At 37.5% G+C, this 20,044-nt stretch overlaps 1 protein-coding gene across 5 annotated transcripts in view; it reads right to left on the bottom strand.

The window, feature by feature from the left end:
- Positions 1-2,921: 2,921 nt before the first annotated feature.
- Positions 2,922-20,044, bottom strand: part of JPH1 (junctophilin 1) — an 84,326-nt gene continuing 67,203 nt past the window's right edge. Inside the window, exons 4-6 of one of the 5 annotated variants that reach the window (XM_071737801.1) lie at positions 13,373-14,034; positions 5,454-5,548; positions 2,922-3,611 (exon numbers count right to left, since the gene is read on the bottom strand). In XM_071737801.1, coding sequence (XP_071593902.1) covers positions 5,468-5,548; positions 13,373-14,034 — 743 coding nt within the window. In that variant the 3' untranslated portion in view covers positions 2,922-3,611; positions 5,454-5,467. Of the gene's footprint in view, positions 5,350-5,453; positions 5,549-13,372; positions 14,035-20,044 lie in introns of all 5 variants that reach the window. The other 4 variants (XM_071737799.1, XM_071737798.1, XM_071737796.1 and 1 more) reach the window with 4 other exon arrangements.

Below are 20,044 nucleotides of genomic sequence, written 5' to 3' on the forward strand. Positions count from 1 at the left end.
TAATTAATGTTGACTTAGTTCTTGTCTAAATGTATGTCCTCCAATTTCCACAGAGCTGCCTGATTAATCAGTGTAAGACATGAAGGAGGACATATGAAAGTTCAGGTAAGTGAGCAAAACCAAATTTCCAACACAGGTTGTATTTTATTCTGTCCAACAATCCATGTGTTGGTATATTAAGTCCAGAAATCCCAATACCACCCTGTCCCAGTAAATCACAACCCTCAACAGGAATCCTTCATTTTCTGAATCCAGAAACCCCTCCTTTTGGAGAAATGGCACTGAACACACTGCCAGCGTGTTCTAAAATCTCCTAGATAACCAGTCCCAAGGGACTGTGAAAAGCATTACCTGAAGCAAACAAATATTGATGTGATGAAATTTAGATTATCAGATTGAAAAAAAAAGCTTGTTTGTTCCTTTTCTTTTTTTCTTTTTTCTTTCTAGAAATCAAAGGAAAAAACATTGGATATTTTAACAAATTCTGTTCCATCTTTGCCACTGGTTTTATGGGCCTGAGGGATTTGTTTGGCTGTTACTGCGATGATCACAAGATACAACTGTTTAGATGAAATTTTTAATTTTTCCTCCTAGAATAAAAGCCATTGACATTAGACAGTTTTTCTTAAAGATGTTACGTATGGAAATTGCCTCCTACAATGGCAGGAAGTGTAACAAAACTTATTTTGCAGTTTCTATGTGCATAAGAAAAAAAATGAGATGGATACAGCAATTGCTCAGCTACAGCACGTTGCCATACACCGTTTCTTGCTCAGACTTAACATAAATTCTATTTTTTCATGTTTCTGTGAATATTAAATGAGAGAATGAGAGGACAACTTCATTTGAAAGGCTTATTTATTTTCCCTTCTCTTAATTTCCTTTATTTACTGAATTACATTTCCATAGGAGAATAGTATGCTGAACTGTATCCCCTGATTAAATGGTTCAAATGAGCTACAAGTAAAACCAGTTAGATATAATTCACAACCATGGTTTTATTACTAGCAATTAGGAACATTATTGTAGCTCAATATCTAGTGAGTTTCTGCAGGCTTTTATATTTGCATCCACATTACTGTCAGGATCTTTTAATATTGTGTAACTTCATCTTAATACATGCATAGATACACATGTCATTAAAAGTTATGTAAATAACTATTTCAAGATCTTTCATCAAACACTTGTAAAGAGGCATTTAGTCCTTTTAAAGTCAGCACTCAATTGTATTAATGATTTTTTAAAAATACATCTGTATCTGAAAGGCAAGATTCCACACTCTCTGCCTTCATTACTGATGGAGAGACCAAGTAAATACTATATATGCTAAGTAAAGAAAGGACCAGCTGCACTAAAAAGTAATGATAAAACATGATTTTTTTCCTTCATCCTCTGGCATCTCAGTATCAATCATTTGCTGGTTTTTTTTATGCTATATAATATAGCATATAATTTATAATATGCAAATAAACAGAGTTGTCAAAGAAACCAGACCAAAACTAGCCATGGTCTGGTAACCACAGGGGTAGTGGATTAAGAGTTGGATTTGATGATCTCAGAGGTCCTTTCCAACCTGGATGATTCTGTGATTCTGATTCACAGAAAAACTCAAAGGTGAGAGCTCACTGCTGGCATCTCTGGGCAAACACACAACTGTGCCAGGACAAAGTACTTTGCTGGGAAAAAACCTCCCTGCACTAAAGTGGGGAAAATTTACCATTCTAGAGCAAACCTACAAGCATTAACTTGCATTGTGTGTCCACGGGATTTTTCTTCTCTTAAGCACAGTAGTCACCTTCCCATGTGAACCCATTTGTAAATTTATGACTGATATAAACCAGAATAAATGTCCTTTGCATTCACACACCATAAAAAAACTGAGGTGTTTCCAAGTACACGTTGATTTTTGAGAGTGATGAACACTGATGGGCTGGGAAAGCTGTCGTATTTCTCAACTGATTATGAAAACTTTCTAATATTTCTGGGAAAATCCTTTGCTTGTTGCTGTTAAAAGATTTACAGACATCTGACTACGCTATCACATTCATACAGCTTAAGAAATAGTTCATGTCAAATTTACTTTCATTATTGAACATGCTATACAATGTGGATCATAAAATGTAAGAGAAGAGCTGTATCAGTGAACTTGACTTAAAAATTTTCTGGCATTGTATTTATTTCTGTTTGTTTTCCTTGAGAATGTAGTTTTCTCTACTTTAAGAGCCTAAAATTTTCTTAGGGAGTAGATTAGAAAATACAAATTCTTGAAGTTAAGCTTCATGCTGGTAGAATAATTTTAAAGAATGAGTGTAGCAATTATTTCAGAATTTTTTTCCCATTAAATAGGTACTAAGAAGACTTTCCTTTTCAACTAAACATTAGGATTTCAGTACAGCTGGCTAGTAATCTGAACTGGCACCACAGAAAAAATAATTCTCAAGCTAATTTCCTAGTCCAGCAAATGCAGTGGCTTTAAGACAATTGTAATGGTGAATTTTCTCTGTGTAGAATATTGGGTCACAGACCTATGAAGACCTTGAGAAGGAGGGAAGCCGACAAAAGTTGTTGATTCACTCACAAGAACAGCTGCTAATGGACCAGACACACATTGACTAAAACAAGATTGGTTAAGCCATCCCTCTACTGGGAGTATAACAAGATACTAAAATTATGAAGACACAAAAATCCTGTCTCAGAAGATAAAAGGAGGCAAATAAGGAAAATTGGTTTTTTTTTTTCTTTTCCCTTTCTGTTGTTTCCCAGAGTAGTTTTGTTGAACTCACAGCACCTCACAGTGATTTCAAAGGGGTCAGGACTTCACCCGTTTTCCTGCTTCACTCCTCGTTTGTTGAATTTGTTAGAAAAATTGTTTCCAGAGAGAGAACAAAGTAATTCATAAACAGGAAAAACTACTCTGAAACTTTGTTAATAACCAACTTATTTTTATTAGAGCAAATACAGTTGTGAAAACTGTACATTATACATTTTGGGTCAAGAATTATAAATAGAGAAACTCATAGATAAGGAGTTCATTCTTTGACAGCAAGAAACTTTAAATAGACAAATTGACATTATTAAGTACATTGGCAGGCTTCATTGTGCTGTCCAAAATGTAGTGTACAGTATAACAACCAATTATAAATAGCCTTTCATGTAAAATACAGCTGTGCACATTTTAGAAAAATACCAACAATTTGTTTGAGCTTTGTTTTAAAAAAGCTTATAAATCATACATATTTATAAATGGTACTAACATGCTTACTTAAATTTATAAACATTTTCATAAGCTTTGTTACCCATTATTTCCAGAGCATAAAGTATTTTAAATAAACATTTAATAGGAATTAAATACGTCAGTTACAAAATTACCTCTCCATGTAAGGAGACAAGGGGTGATTTCACTGTTGTATGGAACATTTTGTCCATTATGTCAAGGCTTACACAGTAACTTTTAAATTTTTGTTCTTATTTAAAAATTACTTTCCTAAATTTTAAACACAATTTATTATTATTATTATTTTTTAAATAAATATACAAGTTTTAGTTTCATTTGCTCTTTCTGCTTTCTTCTTTATCCACACTGGTCAAAACACAGGATTCTCAACATACTTCTGTAAAAAACACCACGGTGTTACTGCCCTGCTTGGAGCTGCTTTGCTGCACAATATTCAGTCCACACCTACATTACTTTAATATGCTGCATCAAAAGATAACTAATGTACTTCGTAAGAATGTTGCCCATTAAGCCATGCAAACACTTAGAAAGTTTACAAACAGGTTCAAAAACTATACTGTATGAAAGATTTTCTAGTAGAGATAAAATAAACCATAATGCAAGCCCTTTGCTTTCTGTAGCTTTAAATTAAAATATTTACTTGCCAAATGATCACACCACATAATTTCAGTAAATAAGCATGCTTTTGATTAATATAGGGTACAATAATTACAGTATAATGGCACATAAAAAGAAACATGATCACAGCATTTGAACAAAGGGCTGTGAAACTACTTAAGACAGAATTTCCAAATGAAAAATTTTGAGGCTTTTTTAAGGCTGAGGTAAAATTATAAATTGACTTTAAAGACACCGAAGGCTTCAGATCAATAAACAATCACTTAGCATTTCTAAATGCTCTACCTGAATGTATTCAACACAAATCTAGTCTTTTAAAATTATGATAATTTATCATGAGCATTAGCTAGCTTAGCTGTCATTGGCATTAATGTGCACTCAGTCAATATTTTAACCGCTGGCAAATTACCTCAGTGTTGAAACATAATAATTCAAATCACCAATTACCACAGCACCAGAATTTAAAAAAAGTCAACACGCAAACCCAGGATCTCATCTTTCTTGGCTGATTCTGATATTCCACCTCCTGTTTAGAATGTGCTGATACTAACTTAAGATTCTCATTCTTTTGTTATGAAAATTTTGCTTGCTATCGGATTATGCGTTTGAACGCTTTTAGGACGATATTGAGAGTTTTAAATTTTGCAGTCGTGGCATATTACTAAAGCTTAAAAGCAAAACAGCTCTTCAGGTGTAGGAAAATGAATTTAAGAATTTTATCTCTGGAGCAGAAGAGATTTCACGTTCTGCTTCTGCTGCTAGGCAGATCTGGTACCTTTCTTGAGGCTGGACTAGATGGACACAATGTTATAGATATACATCAAATTTCATAAACAACGAATGAACAGAATTCATGCACAGGCAAATGAAATTCGATCTCCCAGAGCACTGCAGGAGATGTTAAAAGCAGCAGGTAATGGAATAAGACTGGTGACTGATGCTGCTAACTATTTCTTCTAATGAGATAGGAGTGAACGCTGGAATCACTTCCACAGCAACAGAATCCTCTGACCACATTCCTCTGGCAGTCGTTTTCCCATCTCCCCACTAAAAACATCAGACGGTAAAATAGTAAGGCAGCTGTTAGCTTCCATCAACAAAAAGTGCAGCTCCGTACATTTCCAGTTTAGTCACACTCTGCTGGAACAGATGGAGAAGCCAACACACTTCACTGGCGGGGCTGCTTCAGCAGATTATTTTGTTTGTTTTCCAACATGGCTGCTTGCTTCAGCTTTCAGAGGACCCCAAAAGCCATGAGCCATCAGCAGAGAAACTGATCTGGGCCCCTGGCTGAATTTTCCAAGTTTCATCTCTCTTGCGTCCCATCCTAATTCCAAGCCTCCTTCCCTGTGTCTGAGTATGACAGGTGCCATTTAAAAGGCTGATGACACAACTGCAGAGAACTGTGGGCTAACACCACTAGTTGTCATGACTTCACTGAAGGGTCAAAACAGTTACATTATTAAATAACTATGTTGAATCACATTCAGGCATAGCTAAAATTAAAGTAGGGAACATTAAAAGTAGGCAATTAAATCTTTATTGTTCGAGGTGGGGTGGATATGGTGATTTTTTGTATGAAAACAAAGACCTTTCTTACCTTTCTACTTCCAGTCAAGTTAGAAAATGGACAAAAAGAATGGCTAAACCGATATTCAACAGCATTACCAGGGCGATCATGACTGAGTTAGGGCCCTGAAAATAAAATACAGAGATCAGAATTAATGCCACCTTCTACACAGTGCCCAGCAATGGACACTTTATCATTTCCTACCTACTTTGAACTTGCTCTGAGAGATTATCTATGGATTAAAGATACAGACTCTGCTCCTGAAAGGTAGCTTTTATGCGTGGTGTTCAGGTGAGTTAAATAACATCTGTGTGAAAATGAGCTGGATAAATACAGGTGAGAGTATATTACTATATTGTTCTTAATCAGACTGAGATTAAAGCATCTGACCAATATGACTGCACAAACAAATGGAAATCCCCCTCACCACAAAAATAGGATTGGCCTAAAGTAAAGCAGAAAAGATTAACTTGAACTGCTTTAGGAAAAGTGGAGCACTGCTCCTCATCCACACAGCAGGTTCCTTCTATTTCAAAACAGAAAAAGGGCTTTGGGGGGCAATGTGTTGCATGAAAACAATACCCTTTTTTGATGACCCAAGGGGAAAGAAGTAACCATTGCATGCACTAACACACCTAGCAATGTTTCCATTACAGATTAAAACAATTTTCCACCATCAAAATCACAAAGTTTTTTTAATTTACTCTGAAGCTTAGTGGTGATAAATCCTCATTTTACAGACCTATTTAGTGAAGAAATGAGAAGTGAAAATACTCCTTCCCTTTCTCATTTGAGGATAAACTTGGCTAGAAAACTTAATCATTATGTAATTTTAGTCTTTCCTTGAAGCCAGAGAACAAAGGTTTTAATTCTTCTTTTGGAAAGAAAAAAAAATTAAATTATATATGGATGCTTTCTGCTGAACAATTTGAAATATTCTCCTGGGTAGAAGGAAATTCTCGGTTCTTCCATTTTCCTCTTAACATATTTGGTTTACTACAATATATTTGTACAGAGATCTGTATTTGTTTATTAAGGTTGCACATTTACTGTAAGCAGACACAGAAAAACTCTTCATTCAGACACTACTTCCCTAAATCACAGAAAAGTCTGCCAAAAAGTCTTTGCAGAAAACCATCTCCTGAGCTACACAAGGATCACCGGTTTCTTAAGAAGGTAAGGATTTTATTAGAAATGCCAGTTTATTTGACTGTCCACAAGACATGCCTGGAAAGCTATTACACAGCACTTGTGGTACTATGTCACATGCTCTCATCCTGAAACAGTCTCATTAAACACTTTCTGCCAGGACACACACTCACACAGGAGGTTAAAATGTCAAGCCAGATGCTGACTGCTTAAATAAGCGACCAAATATTTTATGTCAAGAACTCCTTAAATCTCTGGGGAGTCTAAACCCAGTCAGCACCTCTACCTATGAAGTTCCCTTTGCTCCTTGTAAGAGGCTTTTGTTCATATGCTGAGGAACACGCTGCTCAAGTTCAAACAATGACTGAGACTATCAGGGTGCTACTCAAATGCTGCCACGGGGGTGCCAGCATTGGCAGCAACATTCCCATTGTGCTTAATGGCAGAATGTCTGAAACATTCACCAGGAAACTGAAGACAAGGATTAAGGTCACTTTAATCAGAGGGATTTTGAATACCAAGTTTCAATTTATCAGTGGTATGTTTAACCATGGGGTCACAGAACAGAAATGGAACCATGCTTCTTCCATCTTACTGGAAGTGAGCCACTATATGCCAAAGAATATGAGCCACTTGGTGACAGAGAGCAGACAGAAAAGGAATGCATGCTTCCAGGTATGGTTACATTTCTCACTGCAGCACTGTAAGCAGCTTTCTTGTAGTGATGGTTTCCTCCCAGAACTCAAGGTTAATTCCTTCTTTCTCATTCTGGTACAGCCACAATGAGGCTTGCTTGGGTACTTCAGTGCTTTTCTGCTATGAAGGAAATCCAAGTTCCCGGCAGGATTCCCACCAAAAACATTTGGAAATAGTGAGATTTATGCATGGAAGCCACACTGGAAGACTGAGCAATAAAAGACATTTTACTTGAAACAAGAGCTACTTGGAGAATCTCTCTGTTTTGCTGTATTGCACTGTCAGTGTGCACACTGCAAAAAATCCCCAGACTCTCATGACAAACAAGAATATGAAATATATGTTTATGTTACATATCTCTCAACAGGAAGGGTGATTGAATTATTAATTTTCACTAAGATTTGGATTCAGAATCTTTCTCTCCAGTGGTGAAACACTGCAACAGGCTGCCCAAGAAAGCTGTGGATGCCTCGTCATTGGAAGTGTTCAAGGCCAGCTTGGATGGGGCTTTGAGCAACCTGGTTTAGTGAAAGACATCCCTGCTCATGGCTGGGGGATGGAACAGACAATCTTCAAGGTCCCTTCAGACCCAAAACATTCTTTGATTCTGTAATTCTACCAGGGACTCCCTGTGTGACCAAAATCAGGTCAATAGTACCTTTATTGTTTGGGATCCCACCTAAAGATTTTACAGTTTTACTGCAACAGGAATGACAAGGAACTGCGAAGGAGATAATAGTCTAATACCATTAAAATTCACTGGGATTTGGCTACCTAATGCTTTGCATATTTAAAAATAACTTCCATGGAAATCAAGTTGATTTACTGCATCCGAATGAAAAATTGGACCTATGGGGACTTCCCAGAAGCCAGGAATTTACTCAGTATCTGAAATACACCCTGAAACATCATCCTGATAGCTGCAAGACTGCTTTTCCCTGAACAGTAAATTGGGACTGCAGCTCAAACAGCAACCTGGTATCACTTGGGCAGAGTCTTACAGATTTAAGTATGGTGATTTGGAAAGTGGCTTCTCATCACAATAACTTTAGATAAATTGGGCTAAAAACCCTAGGCCATGTTCTGAGTCAGGAGATCTCCACTACAAAGAAAGAAGAAAGTGGCACCTTAAAAACTAGGTTGCTGACTTTACATGAAGATCAAAGAAAAATGTGTTTTATGTTTATGATAATTATCTACTGAGTCTATGCTTTAAACAAACAAATAAATTAATCACATCTTCTTTAGCCTGCTATGTATTTTTTGTTTCCTCTTCTGGTAACTACAACTTTCAGCCCAAAGCAGGCTTTCCTGATACACTAAAAATGATCAAACATTTGTGGATCACATTGTTATTATATAATAAACTGCTACCAGTTTTGTAGACATCTATGAGTATTTAATGCTTTAAGAAAAATACCATAAATAAGACTTCAGTGTCCTGCAAGGACTTAAAATAGCAAAAGCCAAAATTAGTCTGAACAGTCTAAGAGTGACCAGAACAGGTGCACTGAAGAAGCTGTAGTAGAAAAAAACCTACAGTCCTGCTTAAAAACTGCCTTTTCAGCTTCTAAGTAAGTCAGACTCTTATGTAGTTAAAAGCCTAACCATACAATTGGTTTTCATTTGGGAAGGAAAGAAAATAATTTTCCTAAAATGTAGTGCAAGCAATTATTATTGGATTAGGAATGTTCCTTTAATTTAGCATAATGTTCTTGCTCAGAGTTTTTTGTTTTTTTTTTTTTGGAATCAGGCAAATGCTGATCTATTTTTTCTAAAATCATGGTAGTTATATCCCTCACTAACTGTATGTTAAATCAACAAAGAGATGAGAGCAGAAGCACACTGGGTAACATTCAGCAAAATGTAATTACATTAGATACAGGTACCAACCAGGATAAACACTCCGTGGCTTAAAAATCCCTACTAAGGAAAAAATGACCATATAGTAGAACTCTTCTGTCTGGGCTTGTACCTGAGCTAGTGCAACATGTCAGGAAAATCAGATGTGTATTCATGAATTACCCTACAATGGTATTTTTTGCAATTCAATCCTATTTTTTACCCAAATCCAAGGCAATCTCCAATTAGCTAACATTCAAGGTGGGACAGGAGCATGCAAGCTGATACTGAGAGGCTGGAGGCTGCTCAGGAGCAATTGGTTTGTGGTCAAGGGTCTGTGCAAACTTCATGCTGTGGTAAATCCAAGACAATTTGAAGGTGTCTAATGCTCAGTAAAAAGTCAGGATTTATCTCTCAGAAGACTAAATGCCTGCAAACAGGCAACTATTTTGGAGCAGCTGATGAAGAGTGACTGTCATAGCGTTTTATGTATATTCCACCTTAATAAAATTATGACAGAATCCTAAGGCTCCTCCTCATGACCTCTGAAATGATTAAAAAATCAGAAAATAAGTATACATAGAAGCACATTTATATAGTCTATGTGCAGTGATATTTGTCAAGGTATTTTTCAATAATGCCAGAAATAGGGATTCCCAGAGTGAATACTGTTCTTGTAACTAATTAGAAGCACATTTATATATTCCATGTGCAGTGACATTTGTCAAGGTATTTTTCAATAATGCCAGAAATAGGGATTCCCAGAGAGTGAATATTGTTCTTGTAACTAATTTATTGCACAGCTGATATTCAGTTACATTCTTGTAACTGAATGTACCTGACACACAGAAAATATGACACAGGAATTTTATTACTAGAACAGTTACTGCAAACTTCATATAAATGAAGTTGCCTGAAGTTCTTAATCCAAATTAATGTTTAATTTAGATGTGAGAAATGGCTTTGGTTAATATACAGGAAAGGCAAATCATACATCCTGTAGCTATACTTGCTCAGTGAAAACATGGAAAACACACAGCACAATTTTATATAGCACTTTTAGCTAAATTAATGAAAGTGCTTAATATATGTTATAGACTCATTTTGTATCCTGGAACCAAGTTTTCTTGTTCTCTCTCCATGAAAGAGAGCATTTCTTAACTATTGTATTTTAAAACTTCTATGGAGGATTTAAGGCAGACTGACTCTAACAGCACAACAAAATAATTTGTCAGGATGACTGTAAAGCAATTGCAGTTACTGATTAAAAAAATAAGTTTCCCAATGCAGCTCTCAAATTCTGAAGTTTCTTGAGATAGATTCACAAGTGTTCAGGATAAAGAGAAATACACTAATCTGACTTCTTCTCAGAAACTGTGCACTCATAGTTTAGCCACAGTGTAACTTCAGCACACAATTGATGCCAGTCCAGGAACACTGCAGAACAGGCTACTGGTTTTCTGAAGCTGAGAGGTGATACTGAAAATTAAAGAGAAAAGTCTCCAGGCAGTATTAAATCATTCTGTACTATCCTCTCTGTCAGTTTGCTAGGCCAGTAGGCTACTCCGTTCTGCTTAGTTTTAAGATTTTTACTCATTTCAGCATTTTAAAGAAGCAAGCATGTATGAAATTAATTTTATAAGTGCAAATTAATAGACAGATACAGGAAGACATTTGAAAAAATCCCATACATCTACACATACCTTAACTGCTGTTAGTTAAAAACGGGTTCCTAAACTCTACCATCCCTCCTTACTGGGATGCTGATAATAGGAATAATGAAATTATCATGCTCCAAAGAAAGCAGAAGGACAGTTGGCAGATGATCTGTAGTATCAGTAAACAAACAGTGTCTTGTGTACAATACTCTGTCACTTTTCCACCTTTCCTGGTAACAGGCTGTAGGTTCATGGTGTTTATCCTGATTATTCTGGTCAATCACTGCTGTTGAGGTGCCCTACTTAGTTTCTAAAGATGAAAACTCTCTCAGCTCCAAATGTTCATTTGATCTGGAGGGAATACATGAAAAATAAGGACTATTTCTAGCAACTTATTTTCACCAGAGCTGAACAATAAGTTCCAGTCAGGCTAAAATTCTGTGCATGCTCACCCAACATTTACAAACCTAACAGCTTTGTGTTACCCTACATAGAAGTCATGTCTGTGAGATCTGAAAGGTTAAAGGGCTGGTATCAGCTGTAATACAGATTTGCAGATTACAAAACCACTGTGAACATCTACTTTGATCCGCACAAAACAGACTATAAGCTTCCTGCTGAACTGGAGGATATTATCTTGGCAAAATGCTCATTATCGAACTCTTCAGTTATAGCTCCAAAAACTCAGCATCTGAAAACTTATGTTACATTTAATTAATATCATTAAAAGAAACGTAAAACAAGACTTTTATCTAAATCTTTCCAGCTTTTCAATCTTCTCATGGATTTGCCTGTTAGCTTGGGAAACTATATGATAAAGTGTATTGACAGAAAGTGATTTAATCTGTCAGGTTTTTTGCCTGGAACCTTTCATCATAAAATATGTTTTAATCATTCTTGCAGCTCTTTATGGGACTTTCCCTTAAGGTTTTTTTCATTTTAAATCCCTGACTTATGGACACTATATTTTGTTCCAGAAGTGGCTGCACCAGTGCCAAAACCAGATAAAACAGACTCCCATGTACTCTTGCTTAATCTTTCCTGTTGATAAATCTAAGGATTATACTAACATCTCTAAACAACAGCAGCTGACCAGGAGCTCATGCTCAGTTGCCTCTCTCATCCACAGTTTTCCAGTTTTGATCCAGCCTGGACAGGCTTCATTAACCATCTTTCAATATCTGATCTGACATTGCTGTACATGGATACTTGCATTGTTTTTAGCAGGTGATTTGGATCAGCTTGTGTTGGTGATCCATTGTCTTCATTATTTGTAAGTTTTCTGGTCTCTGTGTCTTCTGTAAACTTAATGGGTAATATTTCTATGTCCTCTTCCATGTCATTAATTAGAATGTTAATAAAATAGAGCAGCAGAATTAGCCCAAGAATGACCTCACTAGACTAATACCAAACTATTGATTTTTTTCTGAGTATTTTTTGAGAACCATCAATTTTTTAAAAAAACTTACTTTAATGTCACATTAGGCTTTGAGTTTCTCCAGCTTCCTTGTCAGAATAAGTAACTGTGTAATAGCAAATCACCTCTTTATTTTTAAATTAATGAAATCTGGTGTAAATTATTCATTTTTTTTCGCCTGATGCAAGTGCTAGGCCACCTTGATTTCATAAAATAGGGCATTCTGTTGATCCCATCATAATGGCACACTATTTTTCTACTGGAGTACCAAAAACGATTGGAAGAAACAATGCTTATGAAAAAGAAACATTATCTAGACTTCTTCATTTGCTGAAGATTAACTTTAGGATCTAAAGATAAAACCTTCCTGAGTTTCTCTTGGCCCAGAAATAATTCTATTGTCATCAGAGATCATGAATTTGATAACCTGGCTTTTTTTTTCTAAATGGACTAGAAATACTATTAGTCATCTCTCCTTTTCTGCATAACTATTACTAGTTCTATTCTTTATTGACAGTAAAGAAATCCAGATTCACACTGAGCTGAATACAGAGTTTCAAATCTCCTCCATTTTCTGACAGAAAAGAAAGTAAATTTTTCATACCACTGTAAAACACATTTTAAAACTGTTTATATTTGGATGCAAACTGTATGTTTTTAGAGCCTACAGTTAACAGAAAAAAATGAAAATGGGAGGCTGAGCCAGACCACAGCCAGCATGCTGTCTTCAACATTAGTCAAAAGAAGACCTCTGGGGAAGACCAGGAGTGTAACTCCCAGTACTGCCCAGATAGCCACTGAAGTACCACAAGTACTGTTTGGTGTGGTGGTGGGGGCAACATATATCTGCAAATATGCATCTACATGCACACAAACCACACATACATATACACACCCTAATACACACACTAACACACGTTTGTGCTTATGGATGCAATAAGGACTCATAATTCAAAAGTCTGCCAGTATCTGGCTATCAACTATCCCTTCTCAGTTTTCAAAAAGGATAATATAAAGGAGGACTGGATTAGGTTTTCCTCACTCTAGCCTTGTGTAGTGGGTTCTAGCTAGCATACTATCCAGATGAAGATTTGACAGAAGTGAGCTTTGCTTGTCTTCAGGTTGCAAAGCTCAGCACTAGGAGGCAAAAGTGCTATGAAAGTGAAAAGGTTTCTTGCAGTACTTACCGAGCTGTTTCCTACTGCTTTTACCATTGCTGAATGGGATTCTTTATTAGCTGGGTTCTTTGGTGCAGCAAATTCTGGTTTCTTAATTTTTGTATCAGGTTTGTTTTCTTTGGCATCTGGCTTACCCCCAGATCTAGCAGGACTTGGCTTCTGTGAGGGTGATATCCGTGCAAGTGTTGATGTTGATGGGTTGACATATTCATCTTCTTCCCTGAGCTCCTGTGGAAGCACTGCAGGATTCATTTTTACATAATAACCATGGTAGTGACCATGCAGCTCCCCATTCTCTCTGCTGGTAGGATTGTGATGGGCTGAAAACTTTGTCTGATGTTTCACAGCTACTTCCTCCTTCATCGGTGCTTTTGAATATAAAGGCTTGTTAACTGTGGATGTTATATTCTCAGAGGCTAAATGCTTTTTTTCTTGGCTGAGTCTTGCCCCAGAAGTGGAGCTTTGACTTTTCAGTTGTTTTGAAGGAGAAGACTCAGAAGTAAGTGTAGGACTATGCCTTGGACTTCCTTCTGGGGTTCGAGGGGGTGTAGTACCTTTTCGATAAAAGTGAGGTGACTCTTTTGGGGAAGGTGGTTTTTCCTGATTTTTGTCTTCAGATTTTTCTTTCACTTCCATTCCTTCTTGCAATTTTTGTTTGATATAATCAGGGCCTGAAAAATAGTACAACAGAAACATCATGATGAAAACAAAAATAAGACTGCACAGTAAAACTATTGCATTGAGGCAGAATCATAGAATATGCCGAGTTGGAAGTAACCTATCAGGATAATCAAATCCAGCTCTTGTCCAGAATCACACCATGTACCTGAGAGCATCATTCAAATGCTTCTTGAACTCAAGGGAGGCTTGGTGCTGTTACCAGTTCCCTGGGGACCCTCAACTACCCTCTGGGTTAAAAACCTTTTCCTGATATTTAAGCTAAACCTCCCCTGATTCAGCTTCCTACCATTTTCTGGAGTCCTGTCTTTAGTCACAGGAGTGAAGAAATCAGTACCAATCCCATCTCTTCCTCTTATGAGGAAGCCATAGACTGCAATGAGGTCACTGCACAGCCTTCTTTTCTCCAAGCTGAACAATCCAAGTGACCTCTGCCACTCCTCATAAGTCATCTCTTCCAGACCCTTTATGCCAGACTTGACTGCCTTGCTGTAATGCTGGCTGGGGAAAGCTTTACAAAAAATTCACTGATACCCATAGTGATTTGCTCTCAATTGCTCAGCACTTGAAGTTACTGTACTTTTTGGTAACTGATGGGACTACTTACTGATTTGGTTCAGTCATTTATGTTTTCAGCTTTGCAACAGGACACAGGATATAAAATGTCTCCGAGTAAAGTCTGAGGGACTGGAGACTTACTTATCTTACACAGCTGTGATTCCTCTTTTTTCTGAGAGGCATGTTTCAAGGCATGTTTTGTTTAAGTACCCAAACCCATTTAATTTCTACCCTCATTATCATAGTGTCTGTTTGACATGCAAATAATTAACCATCAGAATGAGAAGTCTCTTCTGCCCTCATACCTATCAGAAATCACTTGAATCACTTTTTTTTCCCTTTGTGTGCTTGCCTTACCTGCATACCTTGAACTCACACACTACGTTTGTTTTACTAATCCAATCACCATATGAACACCAGGGTTAACCACTCCAGTCATTACACAACTCAGCTCAAAAACTGGAAAGACAAATTCTTCCACATTCATTAGGGAAACACTTACAGATTAGCCAGTATGAAGAATATCCTCCCCTAAAACCCGAGCTAAACACCCATGAGCACATGTACCACTAGGACTCACTTATCACAGTGCATTTCAATTCAGCTGTTTACAAAAAGACAAGCTGGCTGAGACTATTTGCTCTAGATTGTGCTTGTCTGATATAACAGTTCAGTGCTAAGATTTGAGTAAATGCCCTGCTGAAGAAACAAAACTGATGAAAATCTGTACTGTGGAAAGCTTTTTCTATTTTTCTTCCTAGAGGCCATCTCCCAGCTTCCAGGATCAGATCCTGTGAGAAGACAAAAGCTGGGGAGCTCTGTGACAAAAGAAATGCAATGATCTTTGCTCTATGTTAATCTTCTGGCAACTACACCACAATTATTTCTCCACTTCTATCTTTGCTTACACCATTACTTTCACTTGGTTTGGTTTTTTGTTTTGTTTTGGTTTGGTTTTTTTAATCTTCTGTAAATGAGGTTTATCTGTGTTTTCTGCCACTGAAAAATTCTGTGCTCAGAGAAGAACATCTGCACACATTGTTCTGCTGTTGAATATGAAGGAGGCTCTGGCTGTGCTAGGTAGATACAGTGTTTTTTATGGATACCAGAAGCACATGCATCACTACACAGCACTAAGAGGAGAGGAAGGAAGAGCAGCATGAAGTTTTTGGAAGTTACTGAGTCATCTGGTAAGTAAGCATTGCTGAGAAGAAGGATTTACTTGGCATGCTCTGTCTTTGAAGCAAGAAAATCACAATGTTTCTGGCATTTCTGGAAACCAGGACTAGACATAAGGAGCTGTTGTGAAAGAAGGCTGGACATAGACAAGTCAGGATTTGTTTTCAAATGACATTTGAGGAGGCAGCTTTGAGGAGTTAAGCCTGCACAGTGGGAGAGGACTGAAGGCTTGGTTCTCATGGCTTTTTATAATCTTCTCGGTAAATGGCAAAGGAAGCACAACACGAATTAAAAGTTGCCATATATAAAGTTACATCACAAAATTCTCCATCCAAGGGATTTCCTTCCATTTTTGCTGAGACACACAAAATAATACTGTGGGGTTTAATACGCATGAACTTTAGTTTTCTTCTCTTTTCACATGGGATATAACTAGAGAGGTAAAGAGAAAAGGGTAGCTAAAAGACCTCTGCCTAAGCTTTAAGCCCAAGCCCTGGAGTTGTCAAATTGCAAAGATTACTTAAAACATCCATGTTCACATCAGTTTGCTGCTGTGGTAAAAGTATCCCACTGGATTACCATCTCTTCAGCTTTACCATGCTGCTGAAATGGCATCTGATCTGTTCCTCACCTACCTAGAAAATCCACATCCTGTGACAGCACTCTACTGCTTTAATATATGTATAAAGATAAAACTTTATAATAATTTATAATAATATCTGACAGAGCTTGGTGGACCGAAGACACTTTGATAAGGAACACATCCGGGGCTCAGAAATGTCACCCTCTCTGCTATTTCCTGCAAACAATTATAAGCCCCCCAAGCCTGGCCACAGGGACTCTCTCTCCTCCTGAGACCTCCAAACTGTGGTGGAATTTCTGAAACAAGAAGGAAGCCAGGTTTTGGCTGTCCATGACTCCATGACAGACAGGTAGAGTGAAAACCAAAAAAGTTAAGCCAAAACAAACCCACCATCTTTTCCTGGAGCTTCCTGAAGACATCAAGTGTCAACAGGCTAACAGTGACATCATGTTTACTGGGTATTTAACTTGATGCTAATAGACACTGAGGCCAACCAGAGAAAGCTGTAGTCATCTGAATCCAAGTAACATCTGAGGGTGTCTGCCCAGACATTCAGCAATTGCCTTAACGTAACACAGCATCCTTCCCTCCCTCCCACCCCCAGTACATCACATATGGCTATTAGAGATACATCCCTAGCCTCCAATCTTGCCAGGCAGGTCTTTCCAACACTCAAATTCTTGGCTCTGTGCTGAAGTTAGCTTTGGAGACTGTCCAAGGACTTTTTTTGCATCTGTTCACTGTATTCAGTACAATCAGATTATGCACCTGTCTTAATCACTGACTCCAAGCTGCAAGAACATAGTTCTGACTCCCTTCTGAGGACTAAGAATACTTTTCAGAACTTACCTTTTGCTAAAGGCATTATCTAACACTACAGACATGGGCAACAGAGTCCTTTTTCCTCAGCACAAGGGTACTCTATAACACACATTTAAAGGAACCAGGCAGGGCCAAGGGAATTTGGAAAGAGAGTCACAAACTTCTAATCCTACAAGATTTCTCAGCTGCCTGATCTTAATGAGGAAGAGAATAGGATTTGAGGGTGGGAAGAAGGTAAGCTGAGATTATCTGTCTAGGAAATAAACACAGAGTTCTGTTCTTCAGTTTCCAGTTCAAGCAACCAGTATATATATACTAGACAAGATATGTCAGTGTGTCTAAGCAGAACCAGGCTTGGAAAGTAGAACAAAAAAATAATTTCTTATAACCAGGTAAATATATAACTTCCTTGTAGATGAAACTATGCATTTTCTTATGCTGGCCCTGCTATTGTGGGTTCAAAATTGATGCTGGCTGAAGGTCAGCCACAGAGTGGTTTCGGGTCACACAGCTGTTGTGATGCCAGCAGCTGGATGGCACCATTGAAGTGTGAGCTGCCCAGTGTTTGGGGGTGTGGGGGGAAATAGACTCTGACAGCCAAAGGACTATGTGGATGTGCACATAAAGCCTCATACTGTCTGCTGGTCTGCTGGAACAACATTTCATTGATGGCTGTGGGGTGAGGGAACCTTTGGTCTGGTTTCAGACTCCCTCAGAGTTGTTCTAAATCCAGATTTTTTTGTGGAGTTCTTGTGTAATATAACCTTCCACCTGGATGGGCTCCAGTAAGTGATGTGACAACATGGCCAGCCCTGTAAATGAGAAGCAAAGGGTGCCCTGGTTCTGCCACAGCATTTTTAGAGAGGTGACAGCCGTATGTTTTTCCTCATGACCCAGAGAGGTAAAATTACTGGCAGCATGGGGCTGTTTCAAGCCAGGATTGTGGCTCAAGAAGTGTCTGAAAATGTAATTCTGCAGGACACTAAATACAGCCAGTGTTTCCCAAGAAGGTTAAGAAGGGACCTTGTGCCTTATCAGCTCAATATGAAATATGACACTTGAGAGGGATTGCAGAATGCACCTAAGAGAGTGAAAAAGGTATATACATATATTTATGAGCTTCAGGTCATACTCCTGCCTATTCAGCCCAGATGGCTTCATGTACTTGAAACAGAGAAAAGATGAGGATATGGGAAAAGGCTGGGACTGAATGAGGATGACCTTAGAAAGCACCAAAGGCACCAGGATTCCTTACAGTAGGGCTGGTGAATCTTCAAGGAGCAATTCTGAATTTCACAGGCAATAAGCATAACCAAATAACTCTCCATAAACCTCATTTCCACGATATAATGACCTTTTGTCTCATTTTAGTATAATTATTTCTATATCCTCAAATTTAAATTTATTTATTTATTTAATATTTCTTTTCACTGGCAGAAAGGACCTAGTAAAAAAATTCCAGTGTTCTGTGATAAGACACCAGCACAATTCATTTTCAAGTAAGACAAGAACACTTCCCTAATTTTCTAAGCCTATGAATTAACACTGTAGCTAGTCACAGATTTAAAATCCAGTAGAATCTTGAATTAAAAATAGTACTATGAAAACCAAAATATACTATATTCTAGTACGTTATAGTTTGGTATAGCACTATTTTCTTTAAGAGTTAATCCATTACATTCTACTCTGTTGCAACTTTCCACGTATTCATGCACAATCTTGGACACATTACAACTTCTTACTTGGTCCACATGTAAAAAGGAAGTATTCATTGGACACTCAGGATTAAAGGCTTTTCTCTAAATCAAAATTATTTAAGACAGAATTCTGTAACAATTTCCACTGGAAACATTTTTACAGTGCCAAATGCATTGTCTTAAGAGAGAATGTTGCAAGACACTTGACAAGGACAAAAGCTCTGGCTTCCAGCAGGGTAACATTTTAGGAGAGTAGATTTCTATAAGCTAAACCTGAGACACTACACAGATGACAGCCTCTGGCCATACTATGGCAAAGAATGCCTGATCCTGAAGCCCTGGACTCTTATGTGACAAAAGTTTGTCCCTGTAGGACCCAACAGATAAGCACAGGCAATAGGGTTCCAGCAACCTTGTCACCCGTGTGTCTCCGGGCCCTGTGGTGAATCAGTACTCCCAGTTTTCAACTGGTTGGATGCTGCACAAGAGGTGTGGATCCTCCTTACCCTTCTTCGCCTTCAATCTGCAAAGGCCTAGCCACAAACTTTAAATCAGCTAATAGCAATTTGGATGGAAGGTGCTGTAATTATGCCCTGTTCAAACATGCTAATTTGGGAATTACTTGGCATTACCAATGAAACTGCTTAATTAGGTCATCATAACTTGCAAAACTATGTTTAAAGCCTAGAGCTTGATATGTTCTTTAATGTAGAGAGAGATTTTTTTCTTCAGACATGTCTTAGGTATTTGTTTTTCAGAGGAAAATGAAAACCTTGGAAAAACCTTTTTAATGTACGGAAATAGCATTTAGGCTCCTATTATGTGTAATTTTACAGGGAAAAGGAAAAAAAAAAGAGAGCTTCTCCTTAAGACCTGCCCCCATTTTATCAATAGTTTTATAAATACCTTGTAGTTTCTTCATGGTACTTCCTCTTTTGTCCCCACAGCCTTATCATTCTTAAAATTTGTGAAAACCAAGCACTTGATATAACAATTTGATCAGTCTTTTTGTAAGTAGAGCAAATTGGTATGCCACTGATGCAGGCTCTAGAAATAATATTTACAGAATATAATATTTAATTATTAGATAAGTATGTGCTTATTTATATCATTTAAACTAGAGTACACGTGATGGAACTTCACTATCTTAAAGTGCTATGTAAA

This window comes from Heliangelus exortis, chromosome 2 (genome assembly GCF_036169615.1).
Source record: "Heliangelus exortis chromosome 2, bHelExo1.hap1, whole genome shotgun sequence".
NCBI classification, from domain to species: Eukaryota; Metazoa; Chordata; class Aves; order Apodiformes; family Trochilidae; genus Heliangelus; species Heliangelus exortis.